General features: G+C 41.3%; 1 protein-coding gene across 1 annotated transcript in view; it reads left to right on the top strand.

Annotated features, from left to right (window-relative positions):
* The window catches only part of ralgps2 (Ral GEF with PH domain and SH3 binding motif 2), a gene marked incomplete at its 3' end in the record, with an annotated part of 72,644 nt that overhangs the window by 21,055 nt on the left and 27,489 nt on the right, over window positions 1-24,100 (top strand). Inside the window, exons 2-9 of the mRNA XM_010768919.1 lie at window positions 3,648-3,753; window positions 5,947-6,071; window positions 6,380-6,487; window positions 8,100-8,150; window positions 16,035-16,118; window positions 21,546-21,635; window positions 21,742-21,834; window positions 22,874-23,000. Of these exons, the coding sequence (XP_010767221.1) occupies window positions 6,012-6,071; window positions 6,380-6,487; window positions 8,100-8,150; window positions 16,035-16,118; window positions 21,546-21,635; window positions 21,742-21,834; window positions 22,874-23,000 (613 nt within the window). The remainder of the gene's footprint in view (window positions 1-3,647; window positions 3,754-5,946; window positions 6,072-6,379; window positions 6,488-8,099; window positions 8,151-16,034; window positions 16,119-21,545; window positions 21,636-21,741; window positions 21,835-22,873; window positions 23,001-24,100) is intronic.

Below are 24,100 nucleotides of genomic sequence, written 5' to 3'. Positions count from 1 at the left end.
CAAAACAAACAATTTTTTTTAATGAAAATATCATGCAGTAAATTGCCTTTTTCATCATTCTGTAAACAACCATGATTCGATGAACTGCTGCATACGGCATGAGTTTGTAAACATCGAACATACAAATAGTTGGTTTCTTCCCTTTAGAACCTAGAGAAGTGCAGCCTGTCACCGGCAGCTGTCCATCTTACAGCTAACTCACTGTGGCCTCTCCTTTGTCCTGTTCCATCTTGCAATTTTTTAACTGATCCACTATCAAAATATGCCAAAAAAGACTGAGCAATAGTGTCAGATTAGAGCTTCCTGCCCAACAAAAGGCGTTTCTTGTAACCATTTCCTTATAGAACTCAACTTGTGTTGCACCAGTTAAACGCTTTAAATTTGAACCTGCAGCAGTAGCACATTTTGTTATTGTATTAACTTTATACAGCATTTTTTCTCCCAGTTCTTATTAATGAAAATATTTGAACAGTTTCACACACTTTCAGAACTTGTACGTATAAATATCATTAATATGAGGTCTTGCTGTGCGCATGAGAGGAGCTGGGTATTTGTGGTGCTCTCACATACAGGGGGAGCAGATTGAGAGGCTCACAGGACTGAGAGGTGTCACAGACAGGCCTGCAGCGCTGCACAGTGACATGCATAGTGTTCAAAGCTGTTAAAGTCACACGATACTCTGTTAAAGCTGAACGTTAGACAAATCTCACGTGTCTGATCCTTTATTGACAGTGTCACATCTTTTGACCCTTCCCTGAACATTCCTTCAGTTCCTAGTCCCTGCTTCACACGCGCACGCGCACACGCACACGCACACGCACACGCACACGCACACACACGCACATCCTTGTATTTTGTGCCTATGTGTTAGCTTGTGCCTCGTGCTGGGACTGAGAAGGAGTAGAGTAAACATGTAAACACATACAACAGTAAATAGGGCTTGGAGCAGCCTGGTACTTTGAATGCTGGAATTTGAAGGTGTTTGCACTATAAAACGCCATCTGTGGTGCACTGCCACAGTTTTGTCATGGCTACCTCAGAATATAAATTATGCACATTATATTATATATTCTTCATCAAAAGCTGCCAAGGAGGAAGAGACACCTGCTGTCACCAGTGTTGGTAGAGTGAATGCTAATGGAGAAAGTTTCCGTGTATTACCACCCAAAAATTTATTTTCATGTTGAATACTCCAGGGGGATGTTAGGAGGAAGATGTTGTTATTGAAGTAATCACCATGCTTCTTGATAACTAGATAGTATTGAGCTTTATGGTTTGAAATTAATCTTGTTTATCATGTACTGTAGATTTTTTTAGATTGTATCAGTAAGGTAGTATATCAGAGCTGAAGCATTTATAAAAAAAATTGTTTATTATTTTCTTTATTAATCATTAAAGCCCTGCATAATGTGTTCGAGGGAACATGTCAGACCAAAACCCAACAAGATTTAATGAACCGATGATATATTAAAACACTAAATAAAAGAAAAAAACGAAGTTGGAGCTATTTCTGCTTGAAAAATGACTTCAAATGATGACAAATAAATCGCAACACGCTCACAGATCAGTAGCTGAAATAAGATGGTATTCTTGCTTGAAAATTACTTGAAGGGTTATTTGATTATTGAAAATGTTGCAGATTAATGAATTGATTTATTGGCCGCTTGTTCAAAGTGCACAATTATCTGAACAATAACACTGTCATGCAGTAACACTCTGAGCTTTGTTTACCTTTTTCTGTCTAACAGAGTTGATGGAGACCTGCTTTCATGGCACTGGATAATGTAACGGTCAGTGCGGGATGAGGAATGTGTTGCCACATGCAAAAATACGCCAGCATGTGCGTGATGACACACAGACATTTGCTAATACTCGTTGTGCCCTTCAGTAACACGGCTGGTTAGGCCGCCCAGCACCTGTAGCTGCAGTCTGAAGTGACTGTCAAAAGTCTGATAACACAAATAGAGGGAGGAGGAGGAGGGAGGGGGAGCCTGAGAGGTCTGATTCAACAGCACCTGCTCTGTGCAGTGCAATGACTCACATTTAGCTTAACAGCGAAACATCACCTGAGTCCACTTGAGTCATTCCCCTTTCTGTCACTCTTCCTCTGTTAGTCTCGCCCTCCTCCTCCTCTAAACTCTGTCATGTCCCCCTGAAGTCTCCTGCCATCATCCCATTAAAACATGTACACCTTCAACTTATCACCACTCGTTTGTTATCCCTTCAGCTGGTCATACAAACATTCCCCACACTTGAACCTCAGTAAGCGAAGCGTGAGGACACAACCACGTGGAATTATGTCACCAAACACAACACATGTCGGCTCAGCTCACTGTCACAGTTGTGTGGATGCTGCCAGGAGCAGAGAAGGGTGAGCTCTTACATCGGGAGCTTTGGCTAGTGAGGATTGGGTAGGTAGGGCAGTGACTCAGAAGGAGGGGGTTGCTGTCTCTCTGTTTTTCAAGTAGCATAGCTGGAGGTGTGGGCGTCGTAAGAAACTGTGAAGTTAAGAGAAGGAAACTGTTCCAGGGTGGTTGGGAGGGGACATGCTGAAGCAGACAAGAAGAAACAGGCTGTTGCCGGGGGGGGCAAAAAAATCTTCACTTAAGTTACGTGACATGACATTTAAACTATAGTGTGGGTAAAATATCTTATTTCCTAAATCCATAGCACAAAAAAGCATTGCTCGCTCTGGGTTGCTGTTTACTTAGTAAGATGTGATCTGTGAAAGAATGCATAGGCTTATGTCAGCAGAGGTTTAAAGTTTACCTTGGTGAGTTTGTTCTGCATGTGAGCTTTGTACTCCTACCGAGCCATCATAAGCACAACCTGGAGGGGATGACAAGATCTTAGTCCTAAACTGGTGGCTAAAGGCCAACTGCTGACTGCCAACATGCAGCATTTGTCTTCAGAGTACCTCACAGTCCATCACACAGGCTTTCATCTCTTAGAGAAGTGAGACCCCTACTGGCTAATGTGAGTGCTGTCACATGAGAGGTGATGGAGGCAGAGAGCATGATGGGATTCAGACTTCATTGGCTTGTAGAGTTGCAGTTGGCCTGACTCAGAATATGCAATAAGATCATTTATTATTTCCCTGGGGTTCAGACGATGGCACAAGTAGCTTCCGAATTCTGACATTTTATCGATGAAATAAATGAAAGGTGAATTGAAAAAACAACTCTCAAATGAATCAACAATGAAAGTAACTGAGTCATGTACGTCAGTCATGTCTTGTATGTTTGTGTTTTCTCTGTTAAATATTAACTGTGTTCATTTAGAATTCTGATGCAATCTTAATGTTATATTCCAGTGACCAATAATGCCAAGTAATTATGAACAAAATGATATTAAACCACCTCTAGCTTTTGGCATTCCAGTTGCGATTCACATGTGATCTGATTTTCATATCAGTCAAGGAAGATTTACTGACCATAAGGTTGTTGTTATGGTTACTTCTGTCAATCTGCCACCATTTCTTTTTTTCTGACGATAGCTCATGCTGAATGTTGTCAAACTGATCAGAATCTGATAAGCTACTGGAGTTTTGGCCGTGTGCATTTCTAATTTCATTTGTGTGGGTTTTTCGTCATGTTTGGAAGACTGCTCTTCATTTCTGTTTCTTCTTTCTCTTCACTTTCACACAGACAGCAGGAGCCAGCCTCAGAGGAAGACAGGACTCAATAGACAAAAGCAGCAATAAAGAACAGACTAACATCAGATCCAACAATATGCGCATCTGACGCACAACTGGTAAGTAAGGCCTTGTCTTTGCAATAATAGCTTGTTTTCAGAGGTCTGACATGTTTGTCAGTGTGTGTCTGTATGTGTCTACATGTGTGTCTGTATGCCTGCAGGGTTGCACACTTAATGTTTTTATTCTCTTTTAATGCGATTACAGTCGCACACGTCGCAGTTAAGTGAGCAAATATGATCGTCATTGCTTGTCACCATCCTCCATTAGTGTGCTGTTTTTCTTTCAGTTTCAGTTGTTTATCGATTTTCTTGTTTTTTGCCAGCAGTATTATGGAATAAAAAGCTGCCCCAATTTTTGTGGAACTTGTTCAAGAGTGTAGCCGTGACCAAGAAAGATATGGTTATATTTTGGAGCGAGTCCTAACACACATTACTTTTCAATCACTGTGTGGAAATGACTTTGGCCGAGGGCTGCGCTTCCTGAGTGAACTTCTAATTGTGTTAAGCCCCTTTTACACATGTAGGGTAACCCTGCATGTGTATGTTTTTATGTTGATTCTTTATATGAGACCTTAGAGGTCCAAATTGTTCAATCCAGCAATCAAATGGATGTTACTGTGCCAGCTGTCAGCCCTTGTGTAACTAGAACAGGGGCATTAACTGTGGATGATATTTTCATGTGGATGGTGCAAAACCCAAAGAAAAATAACTATCAAAAGTCAAGAAGAAGGCATTTTTAGCAACACACCTACACAAATGTCCATAATAAGAGACTACAGGATTTGGGTATTTCTGTATGTAAGGGTGACGTGAGACAAATTCACAGGCGACAATAGATTTAGTTCTTTATGACCAAATGTTTTAGAAAATAAAAGATAGTTGTGTTGGACTCTTGCCCATCAGATAGTATGTTTACATGATCACAGCATTTACATTAGTGAGTGTTTTGTTTTACCTGTAGACAAAACCCCCAAGTGATATAGCCCAGAGGCACCCCAATCAAACAAGAAGACATGCATAGGTATTAGACCAGGAAGTAAGGTAATTACAGACGTAGGATTTGATAACCAGACAGACTCAGACTTGTAAATACAGACTGGCTATTGCTTCCTGTGTATTTATTCTCTGCTGTCAAACAATAGGAGGGAAGTCGATATGATGTTGTGCTGTTTGCTCTCGGCTTAGCATCTGGGGAAAGCAGCTAATGGCTCATGCACCCACACACGCATGCACGCACACAAAGAGGCCTGCATTGTCAAGCACACAAGAGATGTCTTTGCTGGCCTAGTAGCTTTGTATTTTTCACTACTGTCTCCATGTGTGCCCTTGGCCAAGAATACTCTGAAGAGCTTTCAGTTATGGCTAGAGAAGAATATTCATAAATATTCAAATAATCCATTGCTGATACTTTCCTTTTTGTTATGAGAAAAGTAATGGACAAGAAAATGACAATGTATTTTGTGCATTAATTTAAAGTTTTCATGCTGAAACTACTTAAGGATTGTCTGATTTAAAATAAGAAATATAGAATTGATTTAATCATTTAAGATATTTACAGAGTACACTTTGGGCTATGGTAGCTTGTGTTGGGTAATTCACAAATATATATTTACATGGATCTTTGAATGATACTGGCATCAGAAACTCTGGATTATTAATCAAACCTCAAGTCTTGGGAAGAACAAAATAACAATCAACCAAGATCGATCTACTACATCAGTATTGAAAATCCATTCACTGTTGAAATTGGTGATAACCATCTTCTCTCTGGTCGCCAGTCGACGAAGAAAAGACAAAGGAATATTTCCTGTGTTGAGATGGATCTGTAGAATCAGTACAGTGACTGTAGGACCTAGGTCATGCTCCAGTGTCAGGTGTAAGCTGTTCAGCGTTGTGACTTCTACTGACAGCTGCTCTTTTCAAACCCCTTTCACAGAGGATCTCTTCCTAATGCCTAAGCTCCCTCTGTCTTGTCCTCTGTCAGGTGTAGTTAGTGACAGGCTGTGAAAGTGTACGTCCATATGGCTTTCACAGGCCTGCTGGGATGACCGTCAGCACTTTCACCGCCATCTCAAGTTCAGTCGTGCCTATTTTTCTCAGTCGTTGACCTTCGCTGTCTTTTTAAGAGATGATCCTGAGAATCCTTCTATTTTAGCCAGTAGGTGGAGCTGCGGTTACAAACTGAGTGATGTGAGGTGATAATTGTCAAGATGAGTTGCAAAATCCCTGTGATATAATTTGTGTTTCCAGAGGGCCGGGCGGCTGCAGCTGAGGATGATGAATGGTCTCGTTCGCTAGAGCTAGATGGTGTGGGAATGATGAACCTCCATAATGGCCAGTCAATCATCACCACCACGGCTGCATCAGTCTCTGAGGTGAGCCACGCCCACTCACCACACCTCCATCTCCTCTTTTCACAATATATCTTGTGCTACTTCTCCTAGACTTTTGCCCCTCAGAATTCTAATGTACCATACTTGAGTGACAGTGTTTTCTATGGCAAAAATATTATATTAACATATTTTTCAGATGACTCATTTAACAGCTGTGCTATGACATCATGTTGGGTTTTGAAGCCTCCTATCCCCTACATACCTCACCTCTCTCCTCTGCTTGATACTTGTCTTTAACAGCACAGCCATCACTCCTCTCACCTCCCAATGTGTGTGTTTGTATTTTCTAGAGGAGCAGCAGCTCAGAGTCTCTCAGCGATCAGGGTTCCTCAGACCTGAAGAAGAGTTTTGATGCTGTTGTGTTCGATGTACTGAAGGTCACCCCCGAAGAATATGCAGTAAGTGAAGTTTATCTTATAGAGGAGGAAATGGGGTCAGAGTTTGGATCATTAATAATTGATGATGTTTGGCAGTGCCAAGCAGGCTCTGATGGATTTCCTCTGGCTGCCTCTGCACACACTTTCCATGGCATGCACCAACAGAAGTAGCATTTCTGTTGCATTGATCTTTTTTGTGAGAAGTACTGATGCTCAGGATTGACACATAATAAATAAATAAATACAAAAGCATGTTCCTCATTATTTCTCTAATCCTATATTAATGCTTTTGTGCCAATGTCATACCACATTCAACCACAAGAGGGCACTCTTTATCTTCTAAATCCAAGAGTGTATTCATTTTACATATTTCCAAGCTGTATCGAGGCACTTAAAGGTTCAATCAGTAAAATACCATTGTTACTATTACCTGCTTGTCAGGACATAACCTCTCTAGCAAAAGACATGTTAGTTGAACTATTACAGACATGCTTAAATATATCCTTACAGCTAATTGAATGAACGCTTTATTCCTCCTGAACAGTGAAATTGTCTTGCCATTGTGGTTCCATGGAATCAAGCCAGCTGGAGATGAATTATCGTTTATTTGATCAGGATAATCTAAAATGTCTTGCTGTTGGTGCCCCTTAGAAAGGAAAACAAACAATGGTTATATTCTCATTCTCAACAGAGAAAAGGAGTCACTGGGCTGTTTGATATTCTATGTGCACACACTGAACATGAACCAGAGAAGCAAAGGGGATAGTTGTTGGAGGTGATCAGAGAGAAAACAATAGATAAGCATCCAAAGAACTGTAGCCAACATCCCAGGGTGTTGTCGCGAGAGGAAAATCAACCCCAGATTGAACAGAAGGATAGTGCGAATGGTAGAATATAAAAAGCAAGGATAACTGCCAAACAGATGCAAGCCGAGCTCAAGGTCAGGGTACGTCAGTTTCCGCGATGAAAAAATACCCAGAAGGACTCTGCTTTTTGAAAGAAAAACATTAACAAAACCTGCCTGGAATTTGCTAAAATAATAAGAAGCCACAATCCTTCTGGGGGAATTTACTAGATTTGAAATGAACTACGATGAAACATGAAGGATGCTGGGTTTTGATTAGGGAGTGCTTTGTTATGTAATATTCATATAGTACCTTGAAATTGTTCAGGGCACAACAAAATCTTAAATCTATCGAGATATTTCGGAGGAAAATGAACTGCTTAGTGAAGGAAAGCTGTTTTTCAGTGACAGATAATGGATAGTGACCCTAGTCATGGATAATGACCAAACAAATGCAGCTAATGACACAAAAGAATGGATTAAAAAACACTGGACTATTCTGAAGGGGCTTTCTAAGAGTCCTGTTCCAAATCTTAACAAACATCTGTTAGGAGGGCTGAGACATACAGTCAGGCCATCCTCAGAACGACAGCTGTTTCTTGAAGTATCAGATTAACGTTCTATTGTTTTTTCCCGATATCATTTTAACTTTGATTATTTCAACTGTTACGAAGAAGTCTGATTTATATTAGATATAGAATAAACAATGGTAATTTGCATTATGATTTGTCAGTTTGACCCAGTTTGAACATAGCAAGTCTAACAACTGTTGTGTTTTGTTCCCCCCAGGGCCAGATTACGCTCATGGATGCTCCTGTGTTCAAAGCCATCCAGCCAGAGGTGAGCTGCACTCAGATCTGTTTAGAGGAGTGGTGTTGACAGCTTTAGTTATGACATGTAGCGTGAGAAATTAACACGAGCTTGAGGTGTGACATCTCTAAAACTGCATGTGCAAATCTGGAACACGTTTCCTCACACCTCACATTATACAGCAGTAACACACAAAACAGATGTTGATTAGTCAATTACAGTTTTCAATTTGACGATTTATATACCTGCATTCATATCTATATTTTAAAATGTCCCCTTGTTATCTGCCGCCTCGGTCCATCTCTCTCTTTTCTGTCTTTCAAAATCTCCACACGGTAGATCTTCCTGTGGCATGCTGTGCAACCAGCAGCTGTGATCAGAGCTTCCACGCAATGCCATTTATCATAATTATGTGGAAAGTGGCATCTTGTTGAACACCTGGTCTTACACCTCAGTGAGGCGCTTTGTAATTTTGTGATTTTCTGGATTGTTGGGCCTTCATGACAGCTGTCATGGATAACCTGTGTTTAAGGTTGGCCACTGTGGGCTTATGAAAGCAGCATGCAGACCACATCCTAGCGTGGTGTACAGTGTGACTCCTGCTATTGGCCATGTTCAACACGTCTTGTCTCAGCTAACAGCACACACACTCACTCCTCTGGCATGATATCAGTCCCAGGCCCACAGTCTGATTTAATTTAGATAACAATGTAATTGTGTGCCGTGACCTTCTTGGATTCTTGTAAAAAGTTTGTTGTGTCTGAGTCATGGAAAAGACTACAGATTAGTCCCTGAGTGGCTTTCATCATGGCTGGCGTTCGGGGTACTGCTGTTTCTTCACCCAGAGGGGAGTCATTGACTTCTTCTGGACCGCACGGGGCCAAGTTCACACAGAGGCGACTGTCAGCTTTATAAATGCGAACGTGCTCCTGTGCTCAGTCTGGTTTGAGCGCCTGAGTTGGTTTTATAAGCATAATGAAAATGTGTCCGTGCATTTCAGTCCGATGTAGTAATTCGGAAATTCAGGTGAAGGTTTAAAGGGTCAGAGGTTTTACATATTGCTTCAAGCTGGTAAGAACTTTTTTGAGGGACCTGTAGTGGGATGTAGAGCAAGAGTGTGCGTTGGAAAGGAGTCACTGACCTGTTTAAATGGGGGCTGACAAGGGGATGAAAGCTGCAGTCTGGAGGGAGAGAAGGAGGTGAGTGCGGAGTATGCAGAGTGACCCAGCCTCCTGGCAGGATCAGAGTGAACTAGAGAGGCTTTTCCTGCTCTCACGGTGATTTTGTCTCGAAGCACTGGCTGAATAAAGATACACAGCTATGACCAAACTAAAACTCAACGAGAGTTTCCACTGCTGTCAGTCTCCTCGTCCTCTCCAGACACATAATGAGAAAAGCAGGTGTGTATGTCTGTGGTTTCTCTAGGCTCACTGCCTGAATAGGAAAGTATTAAATTACATGGATCTGTGAGTTGTGCAATAATAATGTTTTTACTGACTTGCAGCCCATTCTTGCCTTTTAAGTTAGAATCTACAGAAATATTAGGAGTTCCAACAGATTTGAGGCAGTATCTGACATAAATTGAGGTTAGAAAGACGTTATCTTAGACTAAATACAAGGTTAGTTTCCATAATGTAATATGTTCACCTTTTTAGTTGGATGTATATTTGTGTCATAGTCCTAATGTACTTTAGAAGATTTCAACTTGACATATTTTAACCTTATGTAACACATGATATACAAATCAACATTTCCACCAGTTAGTTCCAAGAATGCTGGTCTGTGGACACATTTCTTTTTACAGCAGGCTCTGTGAATTTCTTTACAATAGAGTAATTGAAGATGAACTAAGCTTGATCTTTCGACTCCACTTAGAGCGATAGAATTATTAACAAAGCACTTGTATACTAATAAAGTACTGACTTATCTAAAGCCAGTTGAGTAGCACTTGAAATGTTTTAGCTCTAGGAAACCTGATGTACTTACTGTATATGATTCTGTTTTCTTCAAGTTTGTATTTTGTTGGTCGAACGCACTTATTGCAAGTCGCTTTGGATAAAAGTCTAGTCTTTCTATTTTAAAGTGCACATTTTGTCATCTTCAAGCGTAACCATAGGGCGTAACATGTTTTGTAACAGCAGTCTGTCATGTTCAGTTCGACTGGCCTTATATTACCATATTTGCTGTTCTTGCAAGACTACAACTAATTGAAGTAGTCAGTACAGTTATTATGGAAATGACCGCAATTAACATAATAAACTATCTATGACCTGGGGTCTGTTTCAAAGATTAACTTTTTTCCCTCTCCATAAACACATCATAACTGCCTTTCATATAAAATGTACGTGTTATTGAGAAAGAGAGCCCCAGAGAGAGAGATTGAGTGTCCGAACACGGTTTTGTGTGCTCAGGTTTTCAGCATTTTTACATGTGTGTGTGTGACGCACAGACAGACTTTCTGGCATGAGCTGGAATAATGACCCCAGACAGGATTGCAGTACAACAGAGGATCTCATTAACTCAAGTGTTTCAACACTGACATGGAGCAGATGTGTGGAGAGCTGCCTGACAGGCCTAGCCAAAAGCTCTCTGGATGAGGACGAAAAGATAAGCATCTGTCACAATAGCAATAAAGATTACATGAGAGGCTTGTGTGGAGAGACGGTGTGAGGAGATGGTGTGAAATCTGGCTGACACCTCTGGGCAAGAGGCAATGGGCTCCGTTCTCTCTTGTTCCAAACTGTGGATATATAAAGTAGGGGAATATTATTGATGATAACGGGTTTTGCCAGTATTTCTTATATACTCTTTGATATCTACAAAGCCTCAAGAGAGCCAGGTTCAAAAGCTTGGAGCTTGAACTCATGCCACTCTGACACATCAGACAGCAAAGGAGCTGAACACATCTGCTTTGGATGATAGGTTAAGTGACGGCCCATAAGACATTGCATGCATGATGGCTGCTTTAATTCACTTCCTACAAGTAATGGACCGCTTAATACTTGTGGTTACGCAAAGACCAGAACAAGTACAAAAAGATATCAGAGGAAGAGCTGTTGAGGACAACATGGACAGACCCTTGTGTATAATTGATGAGAACACCAGAAGTTATTTTCCGACAGTAAAATAATCCATAGTGCAGAGCAGACTGATGTTTTATCTACAACCCCCCACTGAATTGCTGATATGTTCTTTGGCTGTTTGTTTGCAATTGACATGCCATTGAAATGACAAGGCAGATCACGAAGAGGAGGAGGAGAAAGGATGCAAGGGAGTTGTATCAAAATCTTTTCCTCATCTAAATGTACAAGGCCAAGATTGCTAATGGGTTGTAACAACCCCATCTATATGGGTTTAATCGAGAGTGAACTGGACCGCCAGTAAAGATGGACCAGCTGACAAGAGACGTGTAGACATTAAAATGATGTGAAAGTGAAAAGAAGATGTTGGAAGACTTTCTGTCCCAGAAGACCATTTTTTATTTTATAATCAAACCGCACTGATGTTTATGAAATACAGTTTGCGAAGGAAAGAGATTGAGTGATGTAAAGCGACTTAAAGAGGGGGGGTTGCCTGCCTTTGTTTCAAATGCACAGTCATGGCAACAGCCTAGTTGGTAATTTAGTGGCTTTGGCTGGAAAGCTTCAGCTCTCGGGGAATAGCTATCGGATTGCATTCCACGTGCTGCTGGGAAGTATGTCAGTTCCTCTCATGTCTGAGCACACAGCATAAAAATCCTCCGAACAGATTGAAGGTCTCATGTGAGACGATGATGACTTGTAGTTGGAGGCAGATAACGTTTCACATACTCGGACTTGTCTCGCCTGCAGGCTTTTCCAGCACTGATCGTGAGATAAAACACATTTGCTGAAGTATTGCATTTTTAAAACCATGCATTGAATGTTGAACGCGGTTTTCCTCGCGCCCTGTATGCTGCACATGTTGTTTTGTGGAGGAGGGTTGGACAATAGTTGCTCGACAACAAACACAGAAGGGAATCCCACCCACACTACAGCCTGTCAGCATGATGGTTAATACACATTCATCATGCTGAACGGTGAAGAAAATAATGTTTTGGCAGTAGACAAAAAAAACCTACAGGGACAAGTTTTCCCTTTGTAGAAAGGATTTTTTCCAAACCATTGAGAATCAGTTTTTCTGAAGACATTATCAAAACACATTTAATAAAACGATCTTATATTCAATGACTTATCTCGGCCATTTGAGATGTAATCATGTGTACTGTTTTTCTTTTAGAATATAACAGTTGTTATTATTATGATAAAATTGTATTGCCGTCCAGAAGAATAAGAATGAAATCTTCATATAAGAACAAGCTTAGTCTGGTCTCACTTGCCATGAAAGAAAGCCTGTACTGCTATAAGAATAATGGGGAGTACATGTACTAAAATACCTCCTGGAAAAGTCATTCTTTCCATGGTGTGCGCACGGTAATGGAGGCTGCTGCTCGCTTGTAGGTCCCTGCCAGGGTCTATAGTTTAAAACTGTCTGAGACAATGCATTTTATTGCCTTCTCCTTTCTTTGCTCCTTGTATTTACTGTTCTGCTTTTTTCTTTCTTACTTTTTGAATCGAACAGATGATACGGGTTACATCTGTAGGCTAGTACTTTTGGCTGAACATCAGTTTAGGCTTCCTCTGTTTTTTAAGTGCAGAACAGATAGATGTTTAGATGTTCCACTGTATTCCTTCCTGTATTCCTCAGTATATCTCCACAATCCCCACTCTTTTTGCAGCAAACCACATTTCTTGTTCTCACTTCCTCCCTTCTTCATCTTCTTCCACCCTGTTCCTATTATTCCTTAATGTCTTGGCCTGTGGCCTCTCCCTCGTATTTTCTGGGATCCCAAAACTTCAGTTTTCCATTTACAATGAAGAAAAAAACAACAAAAGGATTCTCTGCGGTATCTTACATGAGGTCTTAGCAATTTGTGGCTTAGCCACAGCTGGTTATCTTATTCAGCCCGTGCCATGTTTATGTAATACTGCTCAGTGTGGTTGTAAAACAGAGTAGACTCAACACAGAGCTGAGTAAATAGATATGGAAATCTAGAAAATGTAATTTTAGGGTTGTTTTGGATTAGGCAACGTTTTACTTTGTTTAATATTTGTTAATGAATATTCAAGATGGAAACTTTCCATGGGGGTTAAAGGGAAGCAATGTGAAATACGACACAACAGCTAGCTATCAAAAACTTGCAGAAGATACAAACAAGCTATAAAGTGTGTATTCTGCCTTATTTTTACTATCTACTGGCTAACATAAATAATCTACTGTAAAATCTATTCTCTGCAGCTATATAATGGAAGCTGAAAGCATGTAATGTGCTGTCTCAGACAGTGCTGCAGATTGGTCTGCACATGTGATGGAGAATGCACTTTGCATGCAATAGGTTTATTTTGTACTGAATTCCTTTTTAATGGGATGCTGTAAATGAATGTGTGATGGAAAAGGTTCAGTGCATGGTTTCAATTTAATAGTCATAGCTATAGCATGCCATAAGAAATAGCAGTTTATGTTTATTCACCCACTTAGTTAGTTCAATATTCAATGGTATGCTTTTACTATTGCAATTTGTGCAAAATTCCTGAGCTTAGCTTCACTTACACAATTTAAGGAATCTATCTGAACATTTCCAGAAATTTCCAGACCCTTTGCCCTCATGCTAGCTATGTGCCCAAACAGTGCAGATACTGCCAGCTCCTAGCAGCGCCACAGGGCTGAGCTTTAATGAAAACACTGCTGTGCCAGACCGGCATGTGGAAATGACGGCTGGCTGTGGCTTGGCGGCGCAGGCTTCTTCAAACTGCAGCCTTTAAAACTGTCTTACCAAAGCAGCCTCCTCTAAAGTCTCGCCTTTTGTCAGATAAATGTTTAAATGTTGCTTGAGTGTGAAATAGCACTATATAAATGTGAAGGAAAATTAAAGGAAATGCACCCTAATTGTTTCTGGAGAGACTTTGGATCATTGCAGACCTGCTGTTAAAACACACTAGCATCGGTTGTTACACAACAGCGGGCGAACAATAGAGTGTGAATTACTTCAAACTTGGCGTGATGGGCAGATGGAGCGACGGTTAGTTCAGAAGACAGTCCCAGGTGGTCCAGGATTGAAGGATTATGTAGGTTGTTGAAATGTTGTGGTCTTGGTGAGTGAGGAAGATGTGGGACGGTCTGTGCACCGCCTCCCTGGGTGGTCAGGTGGTGGTCCGAGCTGCCAGGCACACAAACACATCCACCTCACACTGACTATGGAGCGTCCTTGTTTAAGAAATCACCACCAACTTTGTGTGTGTTGGACAGGAGAGTGATTGACGTGATGGCAGGAAGAAGGAAGGGGCTTATGTAAAAAGGACAGACGTTAAATAAACTAAGAGCTCTCATGGATGAAACGGGTTAGTGTCTCCTGCCCTGTGATTTATATTGTGGAGAGATGCTGTTAGGTCTTCTACAATGTGGTCTTTTATAGTCCCTTTAACTCTTCCCCACTCACATTTTTCCTCATCATCCTTACTCAGGCAACATAGTCCCTGGAGGCATCACCTCCCCATGCATGAACGTCTGCTTTTAACATCTGTATTTGATATGTTGCTTCTTTTACCCCCGCCGGCTGCCTCTAACTACTCGGGGACTCACCCCTGAGTGAGCATGGGTTGTCTTTGCAAGGAGCCTTCCCGATGTGGCCCGGGTCACAGAGTTGTGAGCGGTTAGCTGGAGGTTGTGTGGGGGAGCTGCAGCCCGATGCAGATCTTCATATTGTCGCTCAAGTGGGCCGGGCTGGCAGGGATTAAGAGGAGAGCTTGCTCAACATTTTTCCAACTGTTACGTCAGTGTCCCTGGCCTCCGGACAGCCAGCAGAGGCCAAAGAGGGTCTGGGTTCCCCTCGCTGTGTGGTCTCTGTTTTGAACTGCAGTCCAGACCAAAATGAGACTAACCTAGTACTATTTTTACACAAATAGGAATAATTACTTATTATACTATTTGTGTGTTGTTCAACCTTTCTTTAATCAAGTTCCAAGTCCCTGCCCTTTCCCTTCTTAAAAAGCGGTGAAATAAAATATTCTTTCGGCACTACTGCTTCTACAGCTGCCTCCTCAGCTGCTATTATATACATTGTCAATACAAGTGCATACATCATAGTTGATTAAATATAAAGAGCGTATGGATACACAATAATGTACTTTTATTTAAAGTGAATAAATCAAAGCCTGATTATTACATTTTTAATGCGATTATTGGCAGTTATTCTGTTCTTAAGAGTAGTTTTAGCTTTTTGACATCACTCCTTTTTATTAACGATTACTCGTTGTATTCATTTTATTAACTTGTTTAGATCTATACTGTACAAAAGGTAGTGTGCTATAGTTTTCATTGTTCATTCTTTTGCTAAATAACCCCTGTGTTCATGGCGTGCATTAGCCTCTTCCTGCATGGAAAATATGAAATTACATTAGGTTTTGGGTGTGCCAGGGCATGACTAAATGGGGCAGGGTTTCCAATAATATTACTATTTACAGTAGTGGTTTTACTTCAATGTTGATTCAAAAACTCCACTATGAGAACAGTTGAGTTCAGCAGTCAGTGCGTAGGTTGGTTGAACATTGGAGAAAGTAAAATCAATATCATCAGAATGTTCCTACACAGCTTCCCATATTTGTTTTTGCTTTCATCCATCAATCTGTCTGAGCCTCCACTGGATCATCTCTCTTTTTCCTCTTCATCTGCTTTTCTCTACGATCATATCCTGCTCTCGTCTTGCCTTCCCACTGCGTGGCCTCGGCTCGTGCATGACTGTTTAGTCCATTCAGTCAAATGTTGGCGTATACAAAAAGATACTTTTGGCTCAGTGCATACAGTAAATGTAATTTTCCCTGTTTGTTTGTGTGTTTTCAGGAGCTGTCAAGCTGCGGCTGGAACAAGAAGGAGAAGCACAGCTCTTCTCCAAATGTTGTGGCCTTTACTCGCAGGTTCAACCAGGTGAGAGGAATGCAGCTTTGTCACTTTCAGTACTACTTTACAACTCTTAACAAAAAGGGCTTCACAAACCAATAAAACAAGCAAAAACAACAACAATACTCACCCACCAATCAATCCATAGACAGAGCAACACATGACTATTTGATTAATACAAGTTTTAAAGAGCAACTTGCAGGTTTGTACTACATTTATGCCTTGCCTGAAAATTAAAATTAAAAATGTTAATGCAGGATTTGATATGAGACATAAGGGCAGGAATTCAGAGGAAAAGGAGCCGTTTTGAGCTCTGCTACTAAAAACTGTTTTTTTTTTAACGTCAAGCGCGTCATATTACGTCACATGGGGGGAGCAGGTTTCTCGGACTCCTTCTCTGCCCAATCCGCGGTAGTAGTTTGTAGTTGGTTTGAGCGGTTGTGATTTAGTGAGCTGGTATTTTTTCGGTAATTTTACATTGCATTTCACTATTTGTAATCATGGTGAGCTCCAGCCTGTCAGGACATCGAGTCCACAATTTCCCTCACGGGTAAAGGACCGGAGCTAGCGTTCGTTCCTGGGTGCGTTGTGCATCCACCTCCCTGCAGCACATACTCTCCACAGCTTTATCAGGAAACCGTATTACCTCTCTCTCCCCCCCTTCGCTGCTCTCTCTCTCTCCCCTCCGGTACACGGCACCGTAAAGAGCTCCTGGTCTCTTGGACGCATAGCAGGCTCATAATTATAATCATATGCATTCGAATATATATTTTCAACCTCTTCTGTGTCAAAACTAGCATTGTGATCCATGTTTATTCATACGTTAGACCGGCCGCTCTCCCCCTTGTTTCCCCCATGTTACGTCACACGCGGGGGCTCATGTGGGGAGGCTTTTTTATGCGGAAGTGAAAATGTCTTACTAAAACGACACCAGATGTCACTTTAGTGTATATTTCTGTATAGTTTTGGGAAAATCTAGTGTATTCATTATTTTCCTACACATTTATTCACTGGTGTCTCTAACCTGCAAGTTGCTCTTTAAGTCCAACAGAACTCTATCAATACAGGACTGATTTAAAACTATGATGCATCTAGATACATTCAAAGCCACATTTAAAAGGTGCTAACTAAGGTCTCATCCCATAAAAGGAGAAAAAGAAATACAGTCCCTTCAGCAATGTTAAAGATTTATGAGCCTTAGTCTTCAAGGAATGGAGAGCTTACAGCTCCTCTTTCCATCGTGTCCTCTGCCTCCATCTTCAAAGTACTAAATCACTTCCCCAGCTCTCTGAGAGGTGATGTTTTTTCGTAGCGCCTTTCCATGGCAGCGCCCAATAATCATCATAACAATAATCTTTTTGTCCCTGCTTGTCATATGTGCATAAATAGCCCCCAGATGAAATGGGTCAGAAGGTAATTTGTTTTGTCCCCAGCTTGTCCTTGGCTCTGGCTTTCAGGAAGTTATTAGCGCACTTCTGCATCTTGGCGCAGCACGTGTGGAAACATAACAAAATGTATGCATTAGTGGGTATGACATGCCCCCCCCAGCGCACTGTAAAATCATCAACAGGAAGTTGTGGGTAATGATGTAAGGGGCAACCGTGCCCTTTAATTCCCTTCCACTATTATTGCCAGGCTCCTTTCAGACTCACTTCCATGGCCTCCAGTATAAATATGAGATGATCTAACAAGAATGTGTAGCTGTGGAAACTTCTCTGTGTAAAGCAGACCCCAAACTGTGATTCAAGATGTTAGCTGCACACATTTCAGCTGCTTAGGAGCCAAGGAAAAGGAGCTTTTTGGATAACGGGACTTGAATTGGGAGAGCAGAGTCCCAGAGTGCTCCTTAGAAAAGAGCCGAAGCCTAATTCTCCTCTTCCTTACGTCCAGCCAGTGGAGCAGAAAACTGCGCCTTCTTAACAGGCGGCAAAGAGAGACTAATTCAGCCCATTATGATCAATGAGTAATCTTTCTTATTGGGTTTTGTGCAGAGAAATCATCAACTTGCATACAGAAGTCAAAAAGTAAATGTGTTTATTCAGACATAATTACAGGAGTTGTATAGAATTTGCGATGATTATAACCAAATGGGAACCGACTATATTCTAACCAGATGGGAAAGAAGACATCACAGCAGTGTATATTTAACGGCCAGAAAATATGACTAAATCTTTAACGGTTTCATCATCATTATATATTTCCTTTTATAGCAGCACTGCGTGAATGGCTTACTATTTACACGTAAGGTTGAATAGCAGAAACAAGAACAAAACTAGAACACAGCCGCCTGCCAAGGTCAATGCTGCATTCCCAAGCTACTTGGATGGTCCCATTTCATTGGATAGTCTTTCTTCCGACTTGGTTGTGTTCATGGTATCAAGGTTGTAATATGGAAACAACATTGACATTAAAAAGAAGGTGTGTTAAAGGCCTATGTTATACCTCAGTTTTCAAGTATTTGCGTTTCAACTAAGCACAAAGAAAACCAATCATCCACAACCACAAGACCAAATGTGCAGACTTTCACGTGATTTTCCTAGTAGAGGTATTATTTTTTTCAATCATACCAAAAACGTATACATGCAGCACAATGTTAATAAAGGTAGAATTGAGTGTGACTATCAGACCCCTGATATGGATCTACTCCCAATTTAAAATGGTTCTTCATTGACCCTTTCACTAGGTTTCATGAAAATCTAACCAATGTTTTTTCTGTAATCCTGCTGACAAACCAAGGCAAAAACATAACCCTGTTGGTGCAGGGTATTACATATGCTGTCAGATAACGGTAAAGGAGTGATGTGACTTCCACTCAAATAGTATTAGCCGCTATTACTATTCACCAACTTTCTCGAGCGAAATGGCTTCTTAACACAGGTCAGTTGACTCAATTTCTACCATTGAAAGGCTTCAGCACAATAACGGTACGTCCACACGGTTCCGTCGCGTTGAAGCTTGCCGGTGGGCGTGCGACCAACAACCAATCACATTAATCTCCTGCCCCGGACACACAAGCACGCGGTTTGATTGGCTAGCGCTTGTACTGGCATATGATTTGATTGGCTGGCACTTCCGTCGACGCTTGAAAGGTTGAACTTTTCACAACTTTCCAAGCGAGCAACGGAGGCAAAGCGACGCGACGGAACCACAATGTAGTTCGGTAAAGCTTGACGTCACCCCATTCAAAGTGAATGGGAAGCGTCTCCGTTGAAGCACGCGACGGAACCGTGTGGACGTTACGTAAGGGTCAAATCACCTAGAGTCTGTCAGTCAGCGGTCGTCCCTGTCTTTGGCATGATCTTCTTCTCACCCCATCTCTTCCTCCCTTCAGGCCATTAAACGGGTTGATTCACAGCTATGAGCTCTACGACTGGGTCTCTATGCTTCCGCTTGTTTATGATTATTGAAGCGCTGGGGCTTCGCAGCTCCATCTGGAGGCCCTGATAGGCTCATAAACACAATCCCGAAAAGACTTGATCTTTTCTTTAGGACATAAAGTGAGATCAAGACAAACCCCCGTAGCCCCAATTCCCTCACTCAGACCCTCATACAGACCGGTGAGTGCACTTCTGTAAAGCACTGCCATCCTCTGTGATCTAATTGCTTTGGAGGCCAAGGCTGTCGAGGACACAGGCTCCGTAATGAGACCCACGGGAAAGCGATTTGGACAGACATGCTTTGTCCAGATTGACCTCGCATATCAAGTTAGACCGCTGAGGAAACTAAATGTGAAACTGCAGCATGTTTTGCTTCCAGATTGGAATCACATTTTTACAGTCAATGGAAACTCCTGTCTCCTGTAAACTGAAGGTAGAAGGAAGATGTGACAGCATTTAAGTTTTTATTTTCTCAAGAGAACTGCTTTTCAACATGAGGTCACTGGCTCAAGGCAAGAGACATCAACTCAAGTTAAATGAAAGTTAGGGACCACCGTCTGTGTTCTCTGTCCATTTTCATCACTCCCTCATCTTTTTGTGTGGACTCCTTTTAGGAAAAGGCGATAATGAAACCCATATGGCTGTGTTTCCTACAGTATCTGCAGAGAACGAGTGTCTGTGACATGTGTTTATAAAGAAAGATGGAGAGAGTCACTCTCAGTAGATTGATGAATTTATCTCCTCACTCCTCAACTCCTCTTTCCTAAAACAAAAACAACTCGAGGGGCTTTTTCCAGGAAAAAACGGGGCTAATCCAGCTGTGGGCGAATAATAAGGAATATTGAGAGCCAGGTCTTTCAACAATAATTTGACCATTAATCAGGTTTTTAATTGTGATTAATTGGTTTTTTATATACCGGTAGTTCAACTGAATCAATATGCTGGTTTTTTTCAAATTATTTGTTTGATAGAGACAATGTTATGTTGTAACATTTTAAAATAGTAAAAAAATGTTGTTCTTCATTCTTTGTGTACTTGCCCAGGGACTGTGGATTGAAAAAGCTTATAGCTAAATCTGGCATAACTTAATTAATATCTTTTTTGAGATGATCATTGCATGGTCTTAATTTAATAAAAACGTTTTATAATTGAATAAATGGTTCTAAGATCAAGAATGACGAAAACCATGGTGAAGTATACAAAAAAAATACACTTTATTTATAGAAACACCTAGCAGTCTTCAGCATGAATAGAGCAGAGTCAATTAAACAAGAACATACTACAGTTAAACACTAGTGAAGAATTGAGATAAATCTGAGAGATAAGTGTGTAACAAATAAAAATAGAGATGGTAAGTGGGGGATGGTCTTATCAGAACACAATGTGTGGACGAATGTGGGCTTTGAATGGCCTCGGAGCCCTGCAGCCATGAACTTCCCCTCACATTAACTCCTCTCTTCCCTCACTCTTCTCCTTTTGCGTCTCCCCGATCCCCCTCCTTCCAGGGCTTTAACACTGATTGATTCACTGACTTGTCCTTGTGTTTGTGTGCGCGTGTAATCAGAAATTTGGCTTTACCAGCATTCCCCCAAAAAGACAGATTTCCGAAATCACTCTCTCTCTGGCCAAGTACAATAAATGTACATGCACACACACACTCTTCTCTCGGTTGACAGATTAGGAGTTATGGCGTGTATCTGTTGTGCAATCAGTTGGAATCAGTTGGATTTTCCTCTGAAGCTCTTGTTTTTCCTCAAGAACTAATTTATAATCGAATCTAATGGAGCGTTCCCGTTAGCAGTCGGCCCTGCGCTCTCCTGCTCCGCTTTGTCCTGGTTTCAGCCCAGAGTTGTCATGACTGTCTGCAGGCCTTGGCTCCGGACTCAAAGATTGAAGATTTAACAAGGCTGAACAGCCTGTCTTTCTTTGTAAACACCTTGAACCATTATTGTTCTTTGGAGAGTGAAGCGCATGAGAAATAAAGTTTGCGCGTCATCGGTTTTGCAGCATCCTGGGTCTGTTTTTCTGAGTTTTTAAGAGTGGCTTGGTGTTGTAATTTGTGTGCCTTTTTCTCCAGACAAGTTTCTGGGTGGTACGTGAGATCCTCCATGCGCAGACGTTGAAGATCAGGGCCGAGGTGCTGAGTCTGTATATTCGCACTGCCAAGGTACACACATCCACGCTTAACTTGACTTTGTTGTTCTATCCTCAGTGATGTTTGTATTGCAAACCCAACTCAATTTGTGCTCTTTGTACTGTAACTTTTTTAACAGAAACTGTGTGACATGAACAACCTCCATGCGGTCATGGCTGTGGTGTCAGCGTTACAAAGTGCCCCCATCTTCAGGCTTACCAAAACATGGGCGGTGAGTATATTTGCCTTAGTTTGAACGAAAGTCTGGTTTATTAGTAGAGTGCTGTTAATAAACTGGGATGTCACGTAGATCTGCACCGGAAACATAAACCAACACTAATTAAAACTAGCACAGAAGTGTCGTCACAAGATGAATGGCTGACTTCAGGAAAATGAAATAAATGAAACGCTCTGTTTATAATATTAGAACGTTGAAATCACCGCTGTTTATGGGATAAATTGAGAACCTATTAAACCTCCACCAAGGAGAACTTGAGGTTTTTAGTGTCGTGTCCTTTTCTGTCATTTCTTATTCCTATCAATGCTTTCTTTAGTGATCTACCCAGCCCCTCCATACAGTATTTAGAGCGGGAACATCTTGAACAAAGTATTTTTTATTATACCATTTTCAAGCAGGAAAGGGATAACCCATCCATTTCAGTTTTTTTAATGAAAGATCTTACATAATGGCATGATGATGCTCTGATGTAATGCTGAAATGTCTTATACCCGGCTCCACAAAACCACAGGAGATTCCTTTAGCCAGGGAAATGCTGTTGCTGGCCAGGAAATAGCTCACCTTCTTCTATAACACATAGGGCACACACACATACAGTACATAAACACACACACTGGTTTCCTTTTAGGTATCATTAGTATTCTCTGCTGTTGGCACAACCGATCTTCCTATGTCAGTAGATACTGTGGTCTGATGCTTTACCACTGCTGCCTCTCAAAGCTCAGTACTCTGCAGTTCAATCCTCTTGGCCTCTTGCAGGATATACACTTCATATCTGTAGCTGTTACAAATGGTCTAACAGAAACACACAAGCATGCAGCTGTGTCTATTTAAAAAACTGCATGCACTGTGGCCAGTCCATTAACCATGCAACTAGTTTGAGAGTAATGCTTTTATTCTGCAGAATGTAACTGTATTTATATACACTTAACCATATATATATATATATATATATATATATATATATACATTAAAGCTGTTTGTTTCTGTTAAATAATCTTCAACTCATTTCACTTTTTCTTTCCCCCTTTAGTTACTGAGTCGGAAAGACAAGGCAACTTTTGATCGGCTCGACTACCTGATGTCCAAAGAAGACAACTATAAACGTCTGAGAGACTTCATAAGCAGCCAGAGCATGGTTTCTTGTATACCGTACCTAGGTAACAGACACAAACATACACAATACGTTATTTAAAGAATGCACCAAAATGTCTTTCTGCTTCTTATCTTTATGGGCTAAAGGCTAATCTAAAGACAAATCACCTGAGTTTAACAAAATGAGCTTCCTCTGCATGTGTGTCTGGTACCATCATCTCTTGGATTACTCAGTGCCAGAGTCATCAGTCAGTCACGTCTGTTGTTCCTCGGTTTCTCAGTACTTCTTTCAATAAGCTACTTGTTTCCACTGTAGCCTATAAATGTTAACTCTGTCATCTAATTTCCTGACTTTTCCTTTTACTCTGCTTCTTGGAGTAGAGGAATGTCGAACATAAATGTGCTGATCAGTTGTGAAACATCTCCAAATAGCTGGAACAAACACATGAATCAGCGAGAAAGAAATATGAAGAAAGCTATATTTCTTCGACTTTTCCTTAAATATTTTACCCCCTCTTTCTTCGGCTCCACTGTATCACACAGCAATGATGAGTGTTGCAAGGAAAACACTCAGTGTGATGTAAGAGTGGACATACGTGTGTGTCGTTTTATGGCTGCACTGTTTGTTCTTGTTTTGACTTGATGATGAGTGGAGGACTTTGATGTTCTTCTCCGCCAAGGCTGTTTCTCTTCTTGCCATCAGGCTCGCATCATGGCTACTGCTGAGTGATTAGATGCTCAAGTATTTTCCAACAAACACGGACAAAATCAAAAACAAGCTCAAGAGTCTGTTTGTCATTTTATAAACTTTGTGAACACTCATTTTCCACATTGCCTACGTCACAGAAATCTGGAAGCAATGACAGCTCAGGAAACAAATGCAAAGCTGAAGCTGTCGAATGCAATCGCTGGTTTAACCGGTTTAACCCAATGGCTCCCTCATTGTGTGTGTATGTTAAGAGGAAGGGGAAGATTTTCCGTTCGGTAAGAGTTTCAGTGAAGTGTGACTCGTTGGCCGTTATTAGGGTGGAGTCTCCTTGGGTTGTAAGTCGTTGTACGTGTGAGCAGGCTGGTGTTTCCTTCCAGTCTGAGCCTGTCAATGATGTGTGTGGCCGTTTGATGTGTGACCAGCTGGCTGTCCTTGGGGCTGTCCTCAGCCAAGTTG

The sequence above is a fragment of the Notothenia coriiceps genome, unplaced genomic scaffold (assembly GCF_000735185.1).
Source record: "Notothenia coriiceps isolate Sejong01 unplaced genomic scaffold, NC01 NC01_scaffold00006105, whole genome shotgun sequence".
In the NCBI taxonomy this organism is placed as follows: Eukaryota; Metazoa; Chordata; class Actinopteri; order Perciformes; family Nototheniidae; genus Notothenia; species Notothenia coriiceps.
Note: the sequence above shows the minus strand (reverse complement) of the source record. Positions and strands in the feature narration are given on the sequence as shown.